Here is a 21,599-nt window from a genome sequence, read left to right on the forward strand (position 1 = left end):
TGAGGTTGTATAACATGATGTCATATTTTTCATTAAAATTATCATTATTCGCCGAGGTCGATAACCAAAACTGCTTGTCTATAGGACAAATTTAACACCATTGTAACAATAACATAAAATAAAAACACAACACAAAATAGTGGGAATGTCCATATGATTCTGAATTAAAAAATAAACCACTACGTCGTAATTGTTAAATATTTGATGAGAATTAATGAATTGTGGTGTTAATAGACTATGATATTAATATTAAATGGTTAAAAATGAAACCCTCCTTCGGGAACAAAGTTATTTGTGTTGAACTTATCGTTAGTACTAGTAAATTCTTCCTCATTGAATTCATAGTCATCAGGAAAGAACCTCTGTAGTATATTCCTCGACTTTTTATAAATTGTAGTCAATTTGCTTTCTTGTAATACATCCAAGGATCGAAGCCCATCACACTATAGCATTATTAAATAATATATAATTAGTTACCTCTTCAATTACAGCTGTGTATGGATTTGAAGATAAGTTATTGATCTCCATAATGTGCTGACCTACTGTGAGTATATTTTCTAGGGCTCTTAGGGCAACGCTAATTAACTTAGTATCTGTAGAGGTCAGAATGGAGCAGATGGGTTTGATACATCCTCTTGAGGCGAGGTTTTCGGCTTGTTTAAGATCACCCCCTGAGGCGGCGTTGCAAATAGCCCAACTTGCCTCACGTTGAATGTCAAAGTCATTACATGACATTAATTCAACGAGTTTTTCAACCACGTCTGATTGTAAGAATGACTCGATCTGTGACCTCGTTCCTGCTGAAATGTTAGAAAGAGTCCAACAGGCCTCCTTTTTTATAGTTTTCTTTTCAGAAAATAGGAGTTTGTACAGAACCGGGATACATCCTGAATCAACTATAACTTGAGTTTGTCGGTCATTTCCAGTAGCGATGTTTCCTATTGTACGTAAAGATGGTGTCTGAATCACTGGTAAAACATGATCCATAAGTTGTATTAGTCTTGGACATGCTCCAGAATCCAATACTGCCTGAATATGGTCTTCTGATCCATCAGAAATATACGATAAAGCCCAACAAGCGTCTGTTAATACCTACATACTCATTATTCCACAATAAAAATAATAGTATGGATTATATTATATATCTGTGTATAATATATATAGTGTTAATAATTGAGTAAGATACTTCTGAATCTGGATGCTCGATTAATTTTGCCAAGTAGGGAATTGCAGGTCTAATATCATCGAAGTAGGGTTTGGGTTTACCCCTGCAAAGGTTGGAAATTGTCCATGTAGCGTTTCTTAGAACACTGTCCTTCTGAGAATTTGCCATAAGATAAAGCAAAGGTTTTAAAGCTCCAAGACTAAGAACAAGATCACGACATTCAGCAGAGTCACCTGCGATATTCCCTAAAGCCCAAATCGCCTGCTCTCTCACATCTTCCTTGGGGGCTTCCAAAAGGGCTATTAACTTAGGAACAGCACTAAATCATATTATAAAAAGATTATTAATCATTTTATAGTATATACTATTACTATACTATATAATATATATTGGTGTAGGAATGACTAACCCATTATCAGTGGCAACTTTGGTTTGCTGTTGATTACCAGAGGCAATGTTAGTAATAGCCCATGCGGCTTCAAACTGGAGTTCTGGAGCGTCGTATCTGGATAAAAATTCAACGAAAATGGGAACGACGCCGGTATTAACTATGTGTTCTATTGGAGGGTCAAGCTCAAGTGACAGGAGCTTACGAAAGTGTTTAGTACATGTTAACTGAGTATTGTAATCTGATGATTTAAGGCCATTTACATAAGGAGCAAGAGCTGAAGGTGACCAATATGCGTTATTTAGTATAGATTCCCTATCCAAATCCTTGATCTCGTCATTTTGAGATTCCAAGGAAGAATCTTGGAGTGATTGGCCAAGTAAATTTTCATGATCAGCGGGTAGCCCCTGTGATCTTCTTTTTTGTAAATTTTTATCACGTATTTGCTTCCTTATCTGGGATTGGATATCCTCCCTCTTTCTTCGAGGGTCCTCAAAAATCTTTTTGTATTCCTTCTTCCGATCCTCACTTCTAAACATGGTTCAAATTGATTTTAACAAAAATTAACATTAAAAATTTTCAACTATTGAAAAAGTTTAGCAGCCAAATTATGGTTTATGAATATTCATACGTTTATGCATTCCCTACATAATTTTTCATATAGGGCCGTGAAAATTAAATTTTTAATAAATTTTAATACTTTAAATTAGAGAATTATTTTTAAAATGTCCATCATCATCATAACAAATGTGAATAATTCAGTACATATTCCAATAACTGTGTAATAATAATTGTGTACACGTATAATGGCATAGAAGGCGTTGTACAATATTAGGAAATCACTAAACCATTATTATGTGAATTGTTAATTCAATAATAAGTGGAAGGGGCACATATTAATTTTTTCCTGATTTGTTAGACGCCTTGCGTTTTGAGGCTGGTTCATCGTCAGAATCCTCTTCATCCACTTCGTCTTCGTCAAGTTCGTCTTCCTCTTCTTCCTCACTATCTGAAAGGAAGGCGTCATCCTCAGGCTCGAAATAACCAATCACATGAACCTCGTTTGGCCCACCCTTTGTAGTTAACTTCAAGTCACCGGTAGTAGAGAAAAACAAGTCCAAAGTTGCCTAATACACAGTTTATAATACTCTCATGAGTACTACTACCGATAATAACATTGATATATGTAAATAGTGTGCAATTAGTTATAGTGGATAAAAAACAAACATGTTCATTAACATCTTTTTGTAAGGAGCAGAGGTTATAGACTTTATTCCCGTCAACTAACTGGACATATGTCCTCTCATCACTTTTAGGCTCATTTAAGCATACTTGAGAGAGATGAACAATGTTAGCCAGTTCGTTCTTGGGAGTAACAGTGGCTCCTGGAGCTAAAACGGCGCCTAAAACAACAAATTAAATTTTGTCAAATATTTTGAGGATTTATTGAATAAAATGTATAAAAAATTTTTTTAATATATGGACGTATGAAAGTACCGAATAACATCTTTAAGAAACTGGGGAGAATATGGTATATCTAATGAACAAAATTTTTATGACAAAAACTAAAGGACAATCCTAAACTAAAGAAGTAATAATACAAAATAAATATATTATTTATTTGTCATCTATTGGGTAGAAAAATACAGCGTTGCTATGGGGAGTTGAAATCTGGTATAAATAGATTCTACAAGATAATATTACCGATTTTACTTATTTATATAATAAAAATCGTCCCAAACTCCTGAACTTATTCAATCTTTAACCAAAATTTATTTGGAATTTATAATACTGTTCAATTTATATTATACTCTAAAACGTTCCAAGATTCCACCTTAAAAACTCTTAAATATTATGTAAAATTACGTAATATAACAGATATAGAAATTATATGTTAATTTTAGTCAATTAATCCATATTCTATATATAAATGGTAAGTGAGAAAAGTGTGTGTTAATGAATGTGAAAGTATAATTTAAAAGATTAGACGAGTTTAACTGCCTCCGGCATATCCAACATATCTCCGTAAAAGTATATTGCACATGAAATTAATACAAATCCAACAGTTCTAAGGCATAATCTGACATTATCAGATAACAATGGCTCCATTGGAGGCTCCATCATCCCCGGGAACATCATCTTTAATATTTTACTAAATGAAATGAAAATCGTCAGGTTAAAGTTAAAATTGGTATAAATAAAAAATTACTACCATATATTTAAATGATAATTAAATAAAATAAAAATACCTGTGATTGTTAAAATAATTATTATTTAAAATTTAATTAATGATTTATTATTATTGTAGTATGCTTATAATGAAAATAGTAATGAACAATTATAAATAAAACTTGATAAATCCCCCATGGAGATTCTATAAAAAATACAAAGAAGTTTATATTTAATAACACATTTGCATTTTAATTTAAAATATGTTAAATTGATGATATTTTAATTAGTTTGATGAGTTTGTACTATATTTATGTGTAATCTAGACTTATGTTGTTTTTAAGTAAAATATGTAAACATTGGCATTATAAAACATGGCAAAGATATACCGCCGGTTATTTGAGAACATGTAATATTACATATATTTCCCATTTCTAATTTTCAAAATTTTTATTAATTAATTTTATAACTGGATGTTTAGTTATAAAGAATCGTTTACCAAACAACGAGCTTATAGGATATGTGATAAACGATAAACATCCTAAGTCCGTAAGGGTGGCCTGTGATAGGTATAGTTCTCTATATGTATTTGGTTATAGATATATGTATGTGGTCCGGTATAAGAAGACATTTAGAATGACCAAAAAGGTCTGGGTTCATGATGAATATAAAGAGGCAAGACTGGGAGATATAGTAAGGATACAGCCTCTTGGATATAGGATAGGCCCTTGGAAAACGTATGTATTAACTAGAATACTACACACCCAAAATCCACACCTTGATAACTTTTAACTATAATATATTACTATGCCATTGGTGTACTATACCTAATATACATATTATGCCATTGGTTGTGTGTGGTAAATAGTATATTAATGGTTAGGATTATCAGTTGATGATCTTTTGGCAAAACCAGTTTTTAAAAGATATGTGTGTAATTTGGTAAGACTGTTCTTGCTGTGAACAGCGTCATATTCTTCCTTTTTCTTCTGTTCTTCCTCGAAAAGCTTACGTTCCTCCAACTTCTTCTTATAAGCGCCTGTAACAAATACCTCTCCGATATTAGAGTCAGACTTAAGTTCCTCTTTAAGAAGCTGTTTCTCAAATGCAATATCGCGTTCCATTTGACGCTTTCTAGCCACAGTAACCATCTTACTCATGTACCGAGACTCTTTCTTACTTTCAACTTGCTCTTCAGGTTCCTTATCATCAGATTTTCCCGTTCTTCCTTGTGAGTCATTATTCAAATCTAAACTCGATATGTTCTTGGATTCGTCTACAAATCCAAGATACTTAAATTTAGCCGATTCTTCGGTGTTTCTATCAGGTACAAGTTCGTCATACAAATATAATTGAGGGTCAAGGTCAAGATCAGAATTAGCCTTATCAGAATAGTCTAGAGCCTTTGCAAATTTTCTAGCTTTAAGAGAGTCAAAAGTAGGTTTTGAATTTTCAGGCTTATTTCTAGATAAAAAATGTTTGCCGTCAATTTCATGGTCATTATCGAGTGTATTATCACCCTTTAACCCAAAAGCGAGGTTTAAAATACTATTTTGTGGCTTTTTAAACTCATTTTTAGTTAATTCATTTTTATCATCTGATTTATCAAGATTCTTCTCTCCTCCATTATTCGTTTTTAAAACAATTTTCATTATAATACATATTAAAAATGAGAATAAAGTATATTTAAATCTATAATACAAATAAAAGTTAAAAATAAAATAAAATAACGAATAATTATACAACAAAGTAATAAATTACCGATTTATCATCCCGATATGAATAATGATCTAAATAAATTATTAAATCTGTTTTTGTTTTGTTTTCTGTTTTAATAAATACTGTTTTTTATATTGTTTAAATTTTTTGTAACAACATAAAAATGGATGACGAGGAAGGGAGGTTATTCAGATGTAGAAGGACCTGCTGTGAAATGCTAGAAGACCGTGGTTACTTCATTCCTGTCCAAGAAAAGTTGGAAACATTCGCAGAATTTAAAGCTAGATATGAGATGCATGAGAAAGTGTTGGTTTACTCACATGGTTAAATAATTTTTTAGGCGTTCTAAAATGTTACTAGTTGCATCCCAGAGGACAGCTTCAGAAAATAAATTACTGGTTTACTTCGCTGATGAGAAGAAGAAAACAGGTGTAAAGCCCATCAGAGAGTTGGTTTATATTAAATAAATAATTTATTCCAGACTTACTGAGCGTATGGAAGACCACGATATACACAGAGCCATTTTAGTAACTCAAAATGTTCTAACTCCTTTCGCTAAAGATGTAAACAATTATACAATTCATACCACTTATTTCTTTATATAACTAATTTTAATAGTATACAACCTTTTACTCTATAAACACTGTTTTAGGCGATAATGGAGGCATATCCCAAGAATATAATAGAGAATTTTATGGAAACTGAGCTTTTAGTAAATATAACTAAGCATGAGCTGGTACCAAAACATATTCCTCTAACGATGGAAGAGAAACAAAATCTACTCCAGAAATACAAGGTAATATTAATTTTATTTAATTGTTTTAGGTTAAGGAGAGTCAGATTCCTAGGATTCAGTCTGCAGATCCAGTAGCAAGGTACTTTGGTCTATCAAAGGGACAGGTAATAATACTATACTAAAGTTATATATTTTTAGGTTGTTAAGATCATTCGACCAAGTGAAACAGCTGGAAGATACGTCACATTCAGACTAGTCGTATAACGATTTACTGAAAATATAACTAAAATTTCAAATAAAATTGTAAAATTAATAATATAATAATAGTATAACGGAGTATATGGTACATTAAATTGTTTTGTTTAATCTTGATTAAAAATTAGAAGAGGTTCCAAATGTTGGCATTCCCATTACTAGAAGCTGTAGAAAACTGATTTGAAGTTTTACTAAATGAAACATCAACAATAGAAGAGGAATGGGAGTCAAGAATACATTTGAGATCCAAAGTTTTCGTTTCGAAAACTCTCACACATCTGTCCCAGCATCCAGCCACCAAAACAGCACCATCAATCCGAGTAGAAAGACAATTAATACCGGGTGGTTTTAAAGAGTCTGGAGAAATGTTTTTCGTTTTCAGTAAAACAATTCCCTTGTCCTTTGATGCGTAAAACATAGAAATATTACCCACAGTGTCTCCTATCAGGAAAACATTGTTCCATACAGATAAAGAGGGTATAGGTTCCAAAGAATCAGTAATGTAAACGGGAACAAAGGGTTCATTTGGTTTTCTTATATCATATAGAACAATTGAACCAGATTCGTAAGTGGATATAATACAAGAATCGCCAATAGAATAAAAAGGTTGACAGTTGTGAATCATGCCCAATTCACTCTTTCGAGAATGATTTATCTTAATTGGACCTATCTCCAGTACTTCACCAAATTTTACAGTACCTAAAACATTGTTTTCTGAACTTTTCATTACGTAACCAACTCTAAATGTATTAAAATAATTTTGAGTATAAAAGTACCTGAATTAACTCTTAAATCAAAAACTTTAATCAAATTTAAACCGGAAGGTGAGATTATAAGGGGTTGACTTGAAGAACAAGAATGTAGTAAACTAAACCTTGCAAAGCATTTTGTATTAATATGAGCTGTAGCACTAATATTCTTGGCATTTAAATCAAATAAAGAAATATCATCGTTGGTTTGTAAAACCAACATGTCAAATCTATCAGAAATATCTAAAATGAAATGTTACTGAGAGTATAAAACTGTACCTCGGGAGTAAGGAGTACAAAATTTAGTCTTTATATTAGTTTGAAATTCGGAAATCTGATTTCCAGTTATCAAATCCCACTGGCAAATTTTACCAGTAATTGAAGATGTCAGTAAACAATCAGTAAAATAAGTGGAGGATGTGAACCCATCCTTGTATCTAATACATGTAACGGGTTCATATTTCATGAATTATAATAAAATCAATTTTTTATTGGTAATATAAACTAATAATAATAATTTTGGTGAGATCCTAAAAAAGTAAAAGTTTTAACAAAAAGTGTGATAAATTGGAATTTAATGTTTTTTAACTATATTAACAATTTTAAATTAATTAATAATGGAAAATATATGTTTAATAGTGTAAAGGTGTAAGTGATGTTGATTTTAATAAATAAATAAATAAGATAATATTAAAATAAAAGATTTTTAAAAAATTGGGAAATAAAATTATATAAATAAAGAATCTTTAAAACGGAATAAATTAAAGAGTTTTACACACCATAGAGTCAACATTACTATTACATACCCCAGAGTGAAAGACAATTATATATAAATATATTTATCTTTCATTGATAAACAATATTTATTAATTATTTTTAATGGGATTATAGTGACTGATATTGAGTTCATTTATGTAATGTACACATTTTAGAATACATTATTTGTTATACCACTGATATACCAATATTATACAAGATTCTAACATGAGTAGAATTAATTACTTATTAAATTTTAAAAGGTATTTTGGAGGAACCTTGCAGCTTGAAATGAGAAAATCAATGGTAATGCCAGCTGCAAGCGAGATGCCCTTATATAGAAATGTTTTTGACAGAGCAGATAATCCGAGATTGTGGTCGATGGACAACACAAAATATGAAAAATCAGGCCCTGTAACAGAACTTAGTGATTTGGTTACGCCTCATGGCCATGGGCACTTGTTTGGAAACACTGGTGTAACTCGTTACGCCCATTATGTAAACGTATGGGAACCGGTTTTCCCAAGAACACCAGATATATCAAAGGGCGAGTTGATTTCAGGAGCTAATTTCACTAGGACAAGTGGATGGTACTCTCCTAACGAACCAACAATAGTATCAGTGGGTAAATTGTCCCCTGCTAACCAGAGGCCGATAGGGTATGCTGAAAACTGTGTAATTCCAGAATCAACATACCCAGAATCATTTCCTGATTTTAGAGAATATAGACTACCACGTGGCACTGATAGAAAGGCTACAATTTATCTCATGACTGCAACTTTCTTCTTCTTCTTTTTCGCCTTTCTAAGGTCATTAATTTGTAAAGTTGTTCATTACTTTTGGCTCACAAGGGTTTGTTTTTTTTGATTTAATAATTACCTCAGGACGTTGTAGCCGCAGGCTCAGTTGAAGTTAATGTCGGACAAATGTTACCTGGAGATCAAATTACTGTTAAATGGAGAAATAAACCAGTTTTCATCAGACGAAGAACACCAGAAGAGATTGCAAGAGCTAAGTACTTCTTTATCTACTCTACTCTTAACTATATACCCTAGGGCTACACCTTATTTACCTAACCACTACACTATTACTAATATATAATATTGTATAAATATGAATATAGGAAAGATGATGCATTATTTGATACAATGAGGGATCCAGCAATAGATAGTGAGAGAAATGTGAACCCAGAGTGGCTGGTAAATATCGGAGTGTGTACACATTTGGGCTGTATTCCTACAAGAGGTGGAAATTACGGAGGTTTCTATTGCCCATGTCACGGATCTCACTACGATTCCTCAGGTAAAATAATAATAGCAATAATAATAATTTTAGGAAGAATTAGACTTGGTCCAGCACCAGCAAACCTAGAAGTTCCTCCATACAAATTTATTGATGATAACACTATTAAACTTGGATAAACCCATAAAATGATAATAAAGGTTATCATCTCATTGTTTTATTAGACCTAAGTATATCATAAACCTGGAGAGTGATGATTATTTCGTTCATAATCAAATGGAGTTTCGATTGGACATTCGCTCAATTATTTGTTCCTTAAACTCCTTAACCGATTTCAAAATATTTTCAACACTGTTGATGATAATATTATGGACAAATAATCGTCCTCATCTTGGTAATAATCGTCTAATTCATCAGATTCTAATGGGGAATTGCAGAATATGTTTTTTATTTATTTAAGCACTTAATCACATAATTTCATTGTTTAACTTATAATATGTGTTTGTAAAAATTTTTTCTCTTATTTTAATGTTAATAAGCACAATGATTTGGCAGTAAAGCCAAAATTAAAATGTGTATGCGTTTAAACGCTATCGATAATGTTTAATGTTTAATAATCTAAAATAGCCTGTAATTTTAAATAAACCCGTAATATATCTAAAGAGATATTATTTTCCCGTATTAATATAGATTATCTACTCTTTTTGTTGATTCATAAATCATTGTATTGTATTTATGGAGGAGAATGGGAAAACCTCAAGAACAATCACTCCTAAGTCATGTAAAATACAAATATGAAAAGGAGGAAGTAACTGAGGATTGCAATTTCTGGGAAAGTGAAATAAATCTTATAAAAAAATGTAGTAAAGTAGAAGGAAAAGATGTTTCATACTATGGAAGAAGAAATGTATTTGGTTTTCTGTTCTTCCATTGGATTACCAAATGGATTAGTATTCTCTCAAACAAGTATTTGGAACCGTACAAGTTACACCCGCTGCCTATTGCAGACCAAATACTCTACTGGCAACCAATCTTCTCAAAACATGTAAGTGATTCATTGATTGAATTGGAAATGGAGGAATATGAATACAATCAACTGGGGAAAAATAAGAAAAAACAAAAGCCCAAGAAACTAATTCTCTTCAGAGCTATAGTGTTCACATTCTGGAGAAGGATATTACTAGCAATGATAGGCATGATATCGATGAATATTCTGAGTATGAGTATCGCAATTTTGTTAAGTAAATTGTTTAAATTGATGATATCTGAAAATTTCAATTATGGCCCTATATTTGGACTCATTCTGGTGATAATAGTGCTTGAATTATCCAAAGGCATATGTATAGACCATGTAACGTTTTATATTCAGAGGTTAATAGTCATGGTAGACTATTCACTGGGAATAACAATATTCCACCATGGTTTGTGCCTAAGAAGAAACTACTCTAACCTTGATTCAACAAAATATAACTGCAATAGTGTTTTACATAGTTGTTCTCCTGGTTCAAACTGTTTTAAAAATCCATTTTTATGTTCAGCAAGGCGCCATAAGAATTTCGATATCACACCTAAAATGTACTCTTATAAATTTGTAGACTGCTATTATGTAACTTTAATATTTGACAACCTGACAGATATAGTCAACTTCCTAACGAATTTCATATACGGAATTATACTAATTCATGTCCAAATGAAGATTAAAATATTCACAGTTTCAATAATCTCGGTATCACTTGTTGTATTTATGATATTTGTGGAAATATTCAACAGCTTCCTGCTCAAATTCTATTACGCACTGAGGGACCATAGAATTAGTAAATCATATGAAATCATAACAAACTTTAAAATAATCAAGACTCTAGTCATGGAAGATATCGCAGAAAACATGATCACAGATGTCAGAAATGACGAGCTGGTCATGATAGCGTACAGATTTTTCCTTTCCCTAGTAAATAAAGTCCTGTATTTAATAATTGTAACATGCGCTCTTGTAATTATAATTAAAGACTTTGTTGAGCAGCTTAAAAATACATCAGATCTAAAGGAGATTGATTCTTCGTCAATAATAACACTCTTGTTCATATTACTTAAGATTATAGACCCAATGTTTTTGTTACCACTAACACTAAGGATGTTGATTCTTGTTATTAATTCATACAATCGCATAGAATTCTTTATAAGAACTTGTTCACCAAACTATTATCAATCAGATAAGTTCCTAGTTGACCCAAATCTCAAGAATAAGCTCTTTTCAAATCGCAGTATTTATTTAAAACAACATCGGTGCCTAGTAGATTACTCAAATTTAAAAATCCCAGAGCAGAGAAAAGACTCACTTGTTGATGGCTCTGTGATAAAGTTTGATAACGCTTCATTTACATGGATTTTTAGCAGAGAGGATTTAGTTAAGAATAATGAGATTCATTTGAAGAATATAAACTTTCAACTTAATGGGGGTGAAATTGCAATAATTACAGGCCCGCAGGGTTGTGGTAAGTCAAACTTTATCAAGTCAATTCTTGGTGAGATGACTTTGGTTGGTGGTTCAATGTATGTAAAACCATTAAGTAAATCAATGCCGATATTTTATGCATCACAGGATGTATGGTTGAAAAGAGGAACTATCAGGGCAAACATAACATTTGGACATAGATTTGATGAGGATATATATAACTCAGTAATTAAAGCTGTTGAGCTTGAGACTGATATATTCAGCTGGCAAGAAGAAGATTTGCGTACTATCGTTGATGGTGGATTTGAACTTAGTGGTGGTCAGAGAGTTAGAGTTGAACTGGCAAGAGCAGTATATGCCTACATGATTTATAGTAAGATGGCGAAAGAACAGTCGAGACGTCTTTCGTTCTTAATGTGTCTTGATTCTGTGTTTTTGGGCTTAGATCCATTCGTAGGAGGTAACATATTCAACAATTTGTTCAATTCTAAAAATGGTTTATTGCATAAGCAAGACCTGTCGATTGTACTAACAGCAACCAAGAGATTATTGGAGACTTGTTTGTCAACATCAAGCCCAAATAACTTTGGAGATATTAAGATTTATACCATTTTCAGTAAAAAACTAATTCTCAAGACTAATTTAAGAGACTTTATACTTAAATTTAACCCAGCTTACTCTACTACACTAGATACTGGTAATACCACAACTGGTGGAACGATAAAGGAGGAAAGTGATGTTGATGGAAATGTTATGGAAAGTGGTGTTATAGAGTTGTATAGAAAGTGTAAATCAACTGAATTTCAAAGAGTGCCACGTAGAACTGTAGTTAGAGACCAATATGATGACAAAAGTGGATATGGATCCCACAAATTTGATAGTAACATAAGTATCAAAAGTATTGTACTAAAACCTCTCCTGATCTATATAAGCTCTGCAGGCTATCCATTTTTCGCTTTTTTATTCTTTTTGATATCGTGCACAATTCTAGACAACGTTAGATACATTTTTGCCTCAAAGCTGTCAAACTTTGTTAATGAACATCTAAAGAACTTAGAAAACTTTTTAGACGATAAAGAGAAGTGTAATTCTGTCCACTCACTTATCAAGGAATACAGTACTAAATCCTTGACACGAATAACATACGTTTCTATTTTTGTAATCATCGCCTCAGTTTCAGTAGTTGTTGCAATGACCCTGGTCTCATTGAAAGCATCACTAAACATCCACGAATATTCACTTGATTCAGCACTTTATAAATCTTCAGCGAAAATTAAAATAAAGAGATACATATCGGATGTATTCACATTTTTGTCCTGTGATACACTTTACATTGACCTCACAATTGGTTATTACCTGTTCGAATCGTTCATAATAGTAGTTGAAACCATAATTCACATGATCATGTTGGTGTATTTGTTACCCACATCCGTATTTTTTGTACTAATAGCGATGGTTTTGATAATTAAATTTCCAGTGTTCTCGTTTTTAAAGGGTCTTTCGAACATCAGATTTGCATATATGGCCTCAACAAATAGACTTAATTGTGTTTTAAACGACTCTATTTCAGGCTCAATTGTATACCGCAGCTATAGAAAGGAAACAGAGCTGGTGACTGAGTTTGTGGAACATGCAGATTACAATGCTAGGTCACGGTTCATGGAAAGATCAGTTTTTACCTGGACATCCATTATGTGTAGGTGTATCTTCTCAGTGATGATTTTCTTGATCATTCTAACGCCAATAACAATTTCTAAATTTGTAGATTATGATATCAAAATTGGTTACTATGGTTTGGCGTTCTCACTCTCACTCAATGTGACAAACAGGTTTTCAAAATTATTAAGGTTGTTCACCAAATTACAGTTATATCTATGCTCAGTGATTAGGTTTACGAATTTCATACCTGAAGATGAAAAGCTAAACTTTAATCCTCCGAAAAACATATACGTAGAGGGAATAACAATCAATAATATCCCCAGTCAAAATGGGAATAGTTTACCAGAAGACCAGACCAAGTCTGGAAAACTTCAAGACGTGGTTTCTAATTCTTATAACACTGATACTACCAATACGACTGATAATAGTATGGATAACTCTGTTATTACAAGTTTCCAGTTAACTAATACTGATGCCGCTATTAATACAGACAACGAATTTTTTGAATGTAAAGATCCTAATAAATTGAGGATTAAATATTTATACAGAAGAAGAAAAGAGTTTTATTCAGTGAGGAGTATAATGTCAGTTAGAAGTGTCTTTTTCAGACCAAAAATTAACATTTACGATATTTCTGATTATATGGATCCAGTTCACAGGTTCATAAGATTAGAAAATGTATATGTATTATCCAAGCCACATGTTAGTTTATCACATAAAAATCCAGAAGTAAATAATAAACCAGATAGTGAATTAGATCACCATGAACCTAAATCTGAGATTGGATCCGCAAATGATACCATGGATGGTATGAACGAGTTAGAAACCATTGAAATAACTAACACAGTGGACGACATTGATAAATGTGAAAAAAGTGAACTGATTAAAAGATTTTTGTTATTTAATATAAATGCCACTGCGTCTAAATCTGACATTATTGGTGTGATTGGTAGAACTGGTGCTGGTAAGACAACCCTGTTGTCACTTTTAGTCAACTTTTCACACATAAGAAAGGGTTCAGTTTTACTGGATGGAGTTGATGTTGATCACTTACCAAGAGATATTATGAGATTAATTGTTGGCGTTCTTCCTCAACTACCCTTTGTTTTCAAGGGTTGGACCATCAGAAGGTTCCTGGACCCCAGGAAACTATTCACTGATGAACAGATTAATGAAGCATTGAGTAAATGTGGTCTCTTGGATTTTGTAAACACCCTATCCGATTGTCCATTGGATCTTGTTATTATGCCTGACTACTATCATAAGGATATCCCAAAATATCTCAAGAAAGTATATTATCCAAATCTATTCACCCATAGAAAACCCTCGAGAATATTTAGAACCACCTTTAGGTTATCAAAGAGAATAAATGAAACTATGGACTTTGACATGGTGCTGTCAAACACACAAATGAGGACGCTCATGTTTTCCAGATTAATGCTTTATAGAAAATTCTATAGAATGATAGTAATTGATGAGCCGCCATCTGATAATTGTTCCGATGAACTAATGACACCTATTACAGGAGTGACCCCAAAAGTCTCATTCTCTTTTGAACCCCAACAAGAAACTACTAATCAAATTGGAGTCCCAATTTACAAACTCCTCAGCCTTTATTTCAAACACTGTACAAGTTTCATAGCCGCACATGATGTAAACGCACTCAAGTCTTGTACCAAATTGTGGATACTAAATAACGGGAAACTAGTAATGACATGTGACAAGGAACAAATGCTACAAGATGAATCCTTATCCAAAATGATCCAAGATTCTATGGAGAATTGATTTTTATCAACTATTTAAGTTCTCTCAGTTTATTTTGTTTTATGTTTAACTTTATTTTGATGTTGTCATCAACTAATTGTATTTTTTTAATCTAAATTAAAAGGGAAATGTGAAACTAATAATAAACAAATCAGAATAAACTAAATCAGTGGGATTCTTAATAGATAAATGAGATTTAAAAGTTGTAAAATCTGAAAAATAGAATATTATTGTGAAATTGTTTATAAAATCTGTAAATTAATAAAAACATTTTTTTAACCAATAAAAATATTATAAATGTGTATACGTTAAATTAAATATGAATTTATAATAAGTGAGTTGTATCATAAGTGGAAGATTAATAATTGAAGGTGATATTTTAGTTAAGAATAGAAATTAAAATAATGAATTTTATAGATTTTATATAAATGAATTTTTAAAAAAGAAATTCTGGACTAATAGAAGTATTTAAGGACGAACATTAATAAGAATACACATTGGCATAAAGAATGTGTCAATTTTAAAAATTAAGCTAGCACTAGAAAAGTCAATTTTTAATATTGATAAAATTGAAACAATAAATGATTTGGAATTATAAATTTTTGTGAAATATTTAATAACAGAGCAAATTTGAGAATTTGATGTAGGGCTTAATAAAATGAATTTCGACGGTGCTATAAAATATGATAGGGAAAAAAACAGATATATATGTATATTATAATTTAAATATGAATAAAAAATGCGAGTTTAATATTTTAAATGTCACTACTACGTCAAATGGTTAGGTTTACAAGTGTGTATTTAATGTTTTGATTATGATGAAGAATACTTACACATTTTTGTTATATTTGGGTTTTGGCTTATTTACCATAAGTTCAAATTGTTTTGAACTAGATATTGGAAAAACATTTAGTTACAACAAGGGAAAAGTGGAGATCAAAGTTTATAAAGATGACTCTAATTATTTTTACAAACATAAACCTGTAAAGCCTTTCTTGTTGAAGGAACTGTACTATTTTGATAATTTGGTGTATTTTGATCCTTTGCTAACTAGCGATCAACTTTTAATGTCTGCTTCTGTTCTTTGGGTGTCAAATAATCCAACTGTAATATATTTAAATCTGGAAAAGTCATCAGTTATACTATTAAATGAAAATAATTCATCGCTATCCGTTGAGGCAATATTCTCGGGGAAAACTATTTCAAATATAAATTACAAATCACATCCAGACTCTGATAACACGGTTGATGTTGACATACAACAAACTCGAGATTACATTAGTAATTCATTGAATGTTTCTGTTAAGCAACTTCATTTATCAGGGAATGGTCTAGAAAAATTCGTATTAAGATACTACGATCTTAGTTCATATAGATTAAATAATCTTAAATACGGAAATGATGGTGTTTATGGGTATGGGAGACTTACAACCCACGTAATAGAGGATGCTGTCCCGGGAAATTATGGAGATAAAAAAAACAATTTCCCCTTAAATATTCCTAACAAGGAACTGATTTATGGAGTATACCTATACAGTTATAATGACTTTCCATTAGTGGTGGAATTAGTTTATACTTATAATAAAAGAGTTTATATTGCTTTTACATTTCAAAAGAGGTATCACAGAGTACTTATGCCACCAATAAATGATCCATCTTATGAAAAACAATTATTTGAAAGATTAAATTATTATACCTGTAAGAATGGATTTAAATCTTCAATAGATATTTCTAAGATTACCGATAAATCAGTTGACTACTATAACGTTAAAAATTATTGCATCGGAGTCAATGGTGTGGAATCATTCACTAAAAGGTTTCATTTAGGTTTTTACACCCACAGTAACAAAAAATACAGATGTTTTGAACATTGGCCTGCAGATAAAAGTAAGTTTTATATGGATCAAGTTTACTACGGTCAATCTATCCTAAAATTTCCCCCGCTTCCCCAACATGTAAAGTTTTTTAGAGTTTATCATCAAATTAATAAACGACCTTTTTTGGTAGTTTTTATTTCAATTACTGATAAATTAACTTTTTACGGTTATAAAAATGGTTCTTGGTATGAAGATAAAGGAAGTGAATTATCAAGAATAAGTGTTAGTGATAAATTTAATAATTCTATTGTAAAATTACTTGATGAGTAGGTTTATATATACAATTATACTAATTATATACTATTCATTAATTATTCTTTAGGCTTAGTGGGAACTAGTACATAAATAACAAGATACATTGAAATGATATGATAATATATCCATCATAATTAAATTCAAATGATAATTATTAATATTGTAAAAGGATTTAATACTGTAAAATAATATCTGTAATTTAAATAATTATTAAGTGAATCTAGTTTATTTAACATGTTTGTGTTAATTGTTTGTCTTAATTTATTAATAAGTGGGCTGAAATTAATAATTCTATTATAATCCTGTGCTAATCTAAATAGTAATAGAATTTCGTCATTTATTTAATTTATCATAAATGTTTATATATTATTCATACATAATCATATTGTTTTATTAATTATGGAATAATAGTATACAAAAAACAAATTCATTAAATTCAAAGTATTTTACGCTTGTATTATTATTTTATAATCATTCAAATGTGGATTGATTTATTATTGAAAATTATTTGGTTTAAAAGACCCTACTTTAAACTTTTATTAATATAGTTCGTACACATATCAAAGTTGACATTTGTAACTAGTGTGTAATATTAAATTTCGATAAATTTTATATAGTTTTAACTATCATATTTTAAAATTTATATAAGTAATTTCAAATATGTGTTTTGAATTTACTGAATGAATTTTGAGATCCCCCATTAATAGAATAAGCTGTGTAGTTAATAAATTATGCATTTTATCGCATCCTTTTTTATATTGATTTTAATACTTGTAAAATGTTTAGATTGTGCTGATAAACAGAGTAGCAAACAAGGAGATGAATCTAAGGAAACAGATTTGCCCTCACTAGAAGGGTTATCATTAGTTCCATATAGTGACAGTGAAGAAGAGGATAATTTTGATGTAAATGAAACTACTGAAACAAAATCTCAAACAGAACTGAAATCAAATCAACAAGAAGAAACACAACAAACTCAACAACAATCAGCTCAGTCTCAACCAAGTCAATTATTACCACAACCAACTCAAATAGAACAATCTGGTACTTATCAACATTATGGACCTCCAGTTTTTCCTCCACAACCCGAACCAATGCTTTATTTTGTACCAATACCTACATCAGAGCCTCTACCTCTACCAATACAAACGGTTCAACCACAGCCACCACAGTATTATGGACCACAACAATATCATCCAGGAATTCAATACGTCCCATATCAGACGTTACAAATACCTCAACCACAGGTTGGACCACCTCTGCCATATCAACCTATACCTTATCAATTACCGCCACAACCTATACCTTATCAGCCACAGCCACAACATATACCTTACCAACCACAGCCACAAATTGTACTAGCTCCACCATCTCAGCCCATGGTACAACCACAAGATGTAACTAGTCAAGGACAAATTCAAGATCAGGCACAGGAAACTACTGATAAACCTGAAGAAAAGGGGGCTGTTGGTGAAAGTGAATCTGTAAGAAATCTAAGACCAATTACATATTTACCTAAAAGTACACCACCTAGATTTAAAGATTTACGACAAAAAAATTTGCCACCCAGACATGTTAAAAAACAGGAAAGTAAAAGCTCATTTGTAAAATTACATGGAGATAAACCTACACAGCCCATTGAACATAAGGGTACGACTCAAACACCAGATAAGGTTCAAGATCAACAAACTGGTGACGCTGCTGGATCAGGAGATGGTCAACCACCATCAGACCAACCTGAACAACCTAGTGAATCCGGTGGTGCTGAAGGCGGTGATGAGCCAGAAAACCCTGAGGATAAAGAAGAAGGAGCAGTTGGAGGAGCAAAAGCAAGTTTGTGTGAAAAAATTACTCTGATGAAAAAGAATTCTGAAGGGGCGTTGATTGAAATGACTGAGAAAGAGTACAAAATTATAGTTGATAGTCGATTCAAAATAAAATTTAGACCTTTTAGAAACCTTGAACAAGTATTGTGTGACGGTGAAATTGTTTATTGGCATAGATCTGACAAACCATATTGCAGCATCTTGTCATTCAACAAAAAAAATAATGCTTTTATTATTTATCGTCCAGGAGGATTCCTTCTAATAAAACAGAAATTAGGAAAGTGGAAACCAATAACAGCACCTAATATTCCAAATTACGTGAAATTTTACAGACAAGGTTCAACGGGAAATGAAGTTGAAATTGTTCCATTAAATTATCACCTTGAATTTACGTCACAGGCATCGTTTAAGTATACATTCAAAACAGATGTGCATTGTAGCAAAATGGTGGTTAGAAATCAAGTAGTTTGGATAAAAACGGCTAGCGAAGGATTTCCATCATCTATGAGTTTAACTAATTTAGAAAATGTCGTTATTTTATTCAAAGGTTATGTTCGAGTATTTAAAAAAACGCCTGAAGGTTATAGACATCTATTCATTAAATCAGATGCTGGGTACCATGAAGATTAACCCATTTACACATCTAATTTAATCTCTATATCTTTATTTATATTGGTAATCTTATAAGAACACTCAACTAAAATATTGTTAATCATTTAACACACAGATAAAATTGATGTATGCAACTTAATTAGTAATTTTAAAATTAGATTATTTTTTTTTAATATTTTAATATAATGTATGTGTAAATAATGAAAGATAATTTAAAATATTCAAATAAATTATAAAATCTGAAAATATATAAATCCCCCATGGAACAATCTATATTCATCAAAATAATGAATTTATGTGCAGTATACATATATGGAATAATATTCATATTAGTTGGATATGTGTATTCCGCGGATAATAATAATGATCAAACTAGTGAATCTGGAATAAAATATATAGATGATGGAAGTGATGAGCAAGGCGAAAATTTTCAGGTAACTGAAAGATCTATGAAACCTGAAGGATCTGAAGATGTTGAGGAAGTAAAATCAGCTACTCCTCAACCAACTATAAAGATACTACGTAGACCACCCCAACAAATAACTCAACCGACTAAGGATAAAAAAACAGAACCTGAACCTATATTATATTACGTGCCTCAATCTTTACAATCACCTCAAACTTATCAGTTAGTATCAATTCCACCTATTCAACCTCCACCAGCGCCAGTTCCAGGAAAACCTTCAAAATATTATGTACTATCAGAAAAAACAAATATGTATGGAGAACATATACCAATTCCTGTTAGTTATTTGGAGTATATACCAGTAAAACAACCTGTAATCTATTTTATACCAGTTGGTGTAGCCCCTCCGTACTCTCCACATCAATCACCTTTCGTTACTTATCCAGTTTTAACAACACAACCAAGTTCTCGACGTGGTGAATCTCAACATCCAAACCTCGAACCTCCAACTCTTAAGCCAAATGTAGCACCCGGGAAATACAAACATCAAGTTGATGAACCTAGGGTTCCCAGAAAAACTATACAAATATTGCGCAGGCCGTCTCGACCTCATGAACAGACTAAAGATTCTACAACTCCAGAACCGCCTAAAACAGATCAAGTATCTGGAGAACAACCTTCACAACCTAGTGATCAAAAGCCTCAACCTTCAGGTGAACCAAGTGAACCATTACAACCTGAACGTATTCCAGTCGAACTAGGATCTGATGAGGAGGAGTCTGAAGATGAAGGAGATAAAGAAGGAGCAGCTGGTGGAGATGGTGGTGAAGGAGATGAGGAAGAGGAGATATCATCTAAAACAGAAGAAATATGTAAAGAAATTGTATTATTTAAAAAAGATTCTGATGGTAACATAATACCAATGACAGAAAATGATTACAAAAAAATAATAAGTACTGAATATGAAAACAATTATGAATTTCTGGCAAATCTTGAGGAAGTAAAGTGTGATGGCGAAAGTGTTTATAGTCACATTGATGGTAAATTTTATCCATTATCTTTAACATATAAAAAACCTAATAATTCATTTATCATTGCTTTTGAAGATTCATTTCTCCGTATCAAGAGGCGTAAAGGTGAGTGGATGACAAAATCAAAGAAATTTAAGAAACATCTTAAAATATACATAAAAGATGAAAAGGGAAATGAAGTTGAAGGTGGTGAAGAAGATGATTTTTATAGAATAACTTTTAATAAAGCTATTAAGTATAAGTTCAAGCCAGGTAAAAAATGTAATAAAATTGTGTTTGGAGATAAATTAATTTGGGAAAAAACACCTAGTGATGATTATCCCATTGGATTTTCTATCAACGATAGATTGAATGTTGTAGTTTTTTTCGAAAAATACTTTAAAACATTTGCAAAACGTAGTCAAGGATATAGACTAAAATATACCCAAGGCAAATAAAGTATATGCATTGACATAATACATTCAATTTAATGTGCATACAATTTATATGTATTAAAATCTTAGTATTTCATAATATTTTGATGTAAACCTAATTGTTT

The 21,599-nt window shown here is 31.5% G+C and overlaps 12 protein-coding genes across 12 annotated transcripts; 7 read left to right on the forward strand and 5 right to left on the reverse strand.

Moving 5' to 3' along the window:
• Positions 1-227: 227 nt before the first annotated feature.
• Positions 228-2,274, reverse strand: IMPA1 (Importin subunit alpha-1b). The gene is made up of 4 exons (XM_759452.2): positions 1,575-2,274; positions 1,187-1,484; positions 478-1,092; positions 228-443 (listed from the first exon to the last, which is right to left on the reverse strand). The coding sequence occupies exons 1-4, from the start codon at positions 2,090-2,092 to the stop codon at positions 258-260; spliced, it is 1,617 nt and encodes a 538-aa protein (XP_764545.1). The 5' UTR covers positions 2,093-2,274; the 3' UTR covers positions 228-257.
• Positions 2,275-2,367: 93 nt separating this feature from the next.
• On the reverse strand, positions 2,368-3,162 carry TpMuguga_04g00909 (Nucleoplasmin family protein). The gene is made up of 3 exons (XM_759453.2): positions 3,051-3,162; positions 2,781-2,956; positions 2,368-2,680 (listed from the first exon to the last, which is right to left on the reverse strand). Exons 1-3 carry the CDS (start codon positions 3,058-3,060, stop codon positions 2,450-2,452), a joined length of 417 nt encoding a protein of 138 aa, XP_764546.1. The 5' UTR covers positions 3,061-3,162; the 3' UTR covers positions 2,368-2,449.
• A 335-nt stretch (positions 3,163-3,497) lies between these two features.
• On the reverse strand, positions 3,498-3,889 carry TpMuguga_04g02305 (putative integral membrane protein). Its single transcript, XM_061306157.1, has 2 exons — positions 3,803-3,889; positions 3,498-3,705 (listed from the first exon to the last, which is right to left on the reverse strand). Exon 2 carries the CDS (start codon positions 3,690-3,692, stop codon positions 3,537-3,539), a length of 156 nt encoding a protein of 51 aa, XP_061161921.1. The 5' UTR covers positions 3,693-3,705; positions 3,803-3,889; the 3' UTR covers positions 3,498-3,536.
• Positions 3,890-3,952: 63 nt separating this feature from the next.
• TpMuguga_04g02600 (Ribosomal protein S17 family protein) lies at positions 3,953-4,535 on the forward strand. Its single transcript, XM_061306197.1, has 3 exons — positions 3,953-4,131; positions 4,204-4,291; positions 4,322-4,535. Exons 1-3 carry the CDS (start codon positions 4,053-4,055, stop codon positions 4,512-4,514), a joined length of 360 nt encoding a protein of 119 aa, XP_061161922.1. The 5' UTR covers positions 3,953-4,052; the 3' UTR covers positions 4,515-4,535.
• A 38-nt stretch (positions 4,536-4,573) lies between these two features.
• TpMuguga_04g00910 (Coiled-coil domain-containing protein 55 (DUF2040) family protein) lies at positions 4,574-5,485 on the reverse strand. Its single transcript, XM_061306107.1, has one exon. It carries the CDS (start codon positions 5,372-5,374, stop codon positions 4,595-4,597), a length of 780 nt encoding a protein of 259 aa, XP_061161264.1. The 5' UTR covers positions 5,375-5,485; the 3' UTR covers positions 4,574-4,594.
• A 119-nt stretch (positions 5,486-5,604) lies between these two features.
• Positions 5,605-6,441, forward strand: rpb-5 (DNA-directed RNA polymerases II and IV subunit 5A; the record flags this gene model as incomplete). Its single annotated transcript, XM_759455.1, has 6 exons — positions 5,605-5,747; positions 5,782-5,889; positions 5,923-6,004; positions 6,094-6,237; positions 6,267-6,341; positions 6,376-6,441. 6 exons carry the CDS (start codon positions 5,605-5,607, stop codon positions 6,439-6,441), a joined length of 618 nt encoding a protein of 205 aa, XP_764548.1.
• Positions 6,442-6,506: 65 nt separating this feature from the next.
• Positions 6,507-7,922, reverse strand: TpMuguga_04g00912 (WD domain G-beta repeat protein). The gene is made up of 3 exons (XM_061306108.1): positions 7,461-7,922; positions 7,209-7,424; positions 6,507-7,131 (listed from the first exon to the last, which is right to left on the reverse strand). Exons 1-3 carry the CDS (start codon positions 7,645-7,647, stop codon positions 6,557-6,559), a joined length of 978 nt encoding a protein of 325 aa, XP_061161265.1. The 5' UTR covers positions 7,648-7,922; the 3' UTR covers positions 6,507-6,556.
• An 81-nt stretch (positions 7,923-8,003) lies between these two features.
• On the forward strand, positions 8,004-9,674 carry FES1 (ubiquinol-cytochrome c reductase iron-sulfur subunit). The gene is made up of 4 exons (XM_759457.2): positions 8,004-8,789; positions 8,822-8,952; positions 9,061-9,239; positions 9,273-9,674. Exons 1-4 carry the CDS (start codon positions 8,166-8,168, stop codon positions 9,356-9,358), a joined length of 1,020 nt encoding a protein of 339 aa, XP_764550.1. The 5' UTR covers positions 8,004-8,165; the 3' UTR covers positions 9,359-9,674.
• A 250-nt stretch (positions 9,675-9,924) lies between these two features.
• On the forward strand, positions 9,925-15,075 carry ABCC2 (ABC transporter family protein; the record flags this gene model as incomplete). Its single annotated transcript, XM_759458.1, has 1 exon — positions 9,925-15,075. One exon carries the CDS (start codon positions 9,925-9,927, stop codon positions 15,073-15,075), a length of 5,151 nt encoding a protein of 1,716 aa, XP_764551.1.
• Positions 15,076-15,763: 688 nt separating this feature from the next.
• Positions 15,764-17,201, forward strand: TpMuguga_04g00915 (putative integral membrane protein; the record flags this gene model as incomplete). Its single annotated transcript, XM_759459.2, has 1 exon — positions 15,764-17,201. Exon 1 carries the CDS (start codon positions 15,870-15,872, stop codon positions 17,199-17,201), a length of 1,332 nt encoding a protein of 443 aa, XP_764552.2. The 5' UTR covers positions 15,764-15,869.
• A 716-nt stretch (positions 17,202-17,917) lies between these two features.
• TpMuguga_04g00916 (Tp15) lies at positions 17,918-19,682 on the forward strand (the record flags this gene model as incomplete). The annotated part of the gene is made up of 1 exon (XM_759460.2): positions 17,918-19,682. One exon carries the CDS (start codon positions 17,918-17,920, stop codon positions 19,640-19,642), a length of 1,725 nt encoding a protein of 574 aa, XP_764553.1. The 3' UTR covers positions 19,643-19,682.
• A 211-nt stretch (positions 19,683-19,893) lies between these two features.
• On the forward strand, positions 19,894-21,540 carry TpMuguga_04g00917 (SVSP family protein). Its single transcript, XM_759461.2, has one exon. The coding sequence runs from the start codon at positions 19,912-19,914 to the stop codon at positions 21,496-21,498; it is 1,587 nt and encodes a 528-aa protein (XP_764554.1). The 5' UTR covers positions 19,894-19,911; the 3' UTR covers positions 21,499-21,540.
• Positions 21,541-21,599: the final 59 nt, after the last annotated feature.

This window comes from Theileria parva (assembly GCF_000165365.1).
Source record: "Theileria parva strain Muguga chromosome 4 map unlocalized ctg_529, whole genome shotgun sequence".
NCBI lineage: Eukaryota > Apicomplexa > Aconoidasida > Piroplasmida > Theileriidae > Theileria > Theileria parva.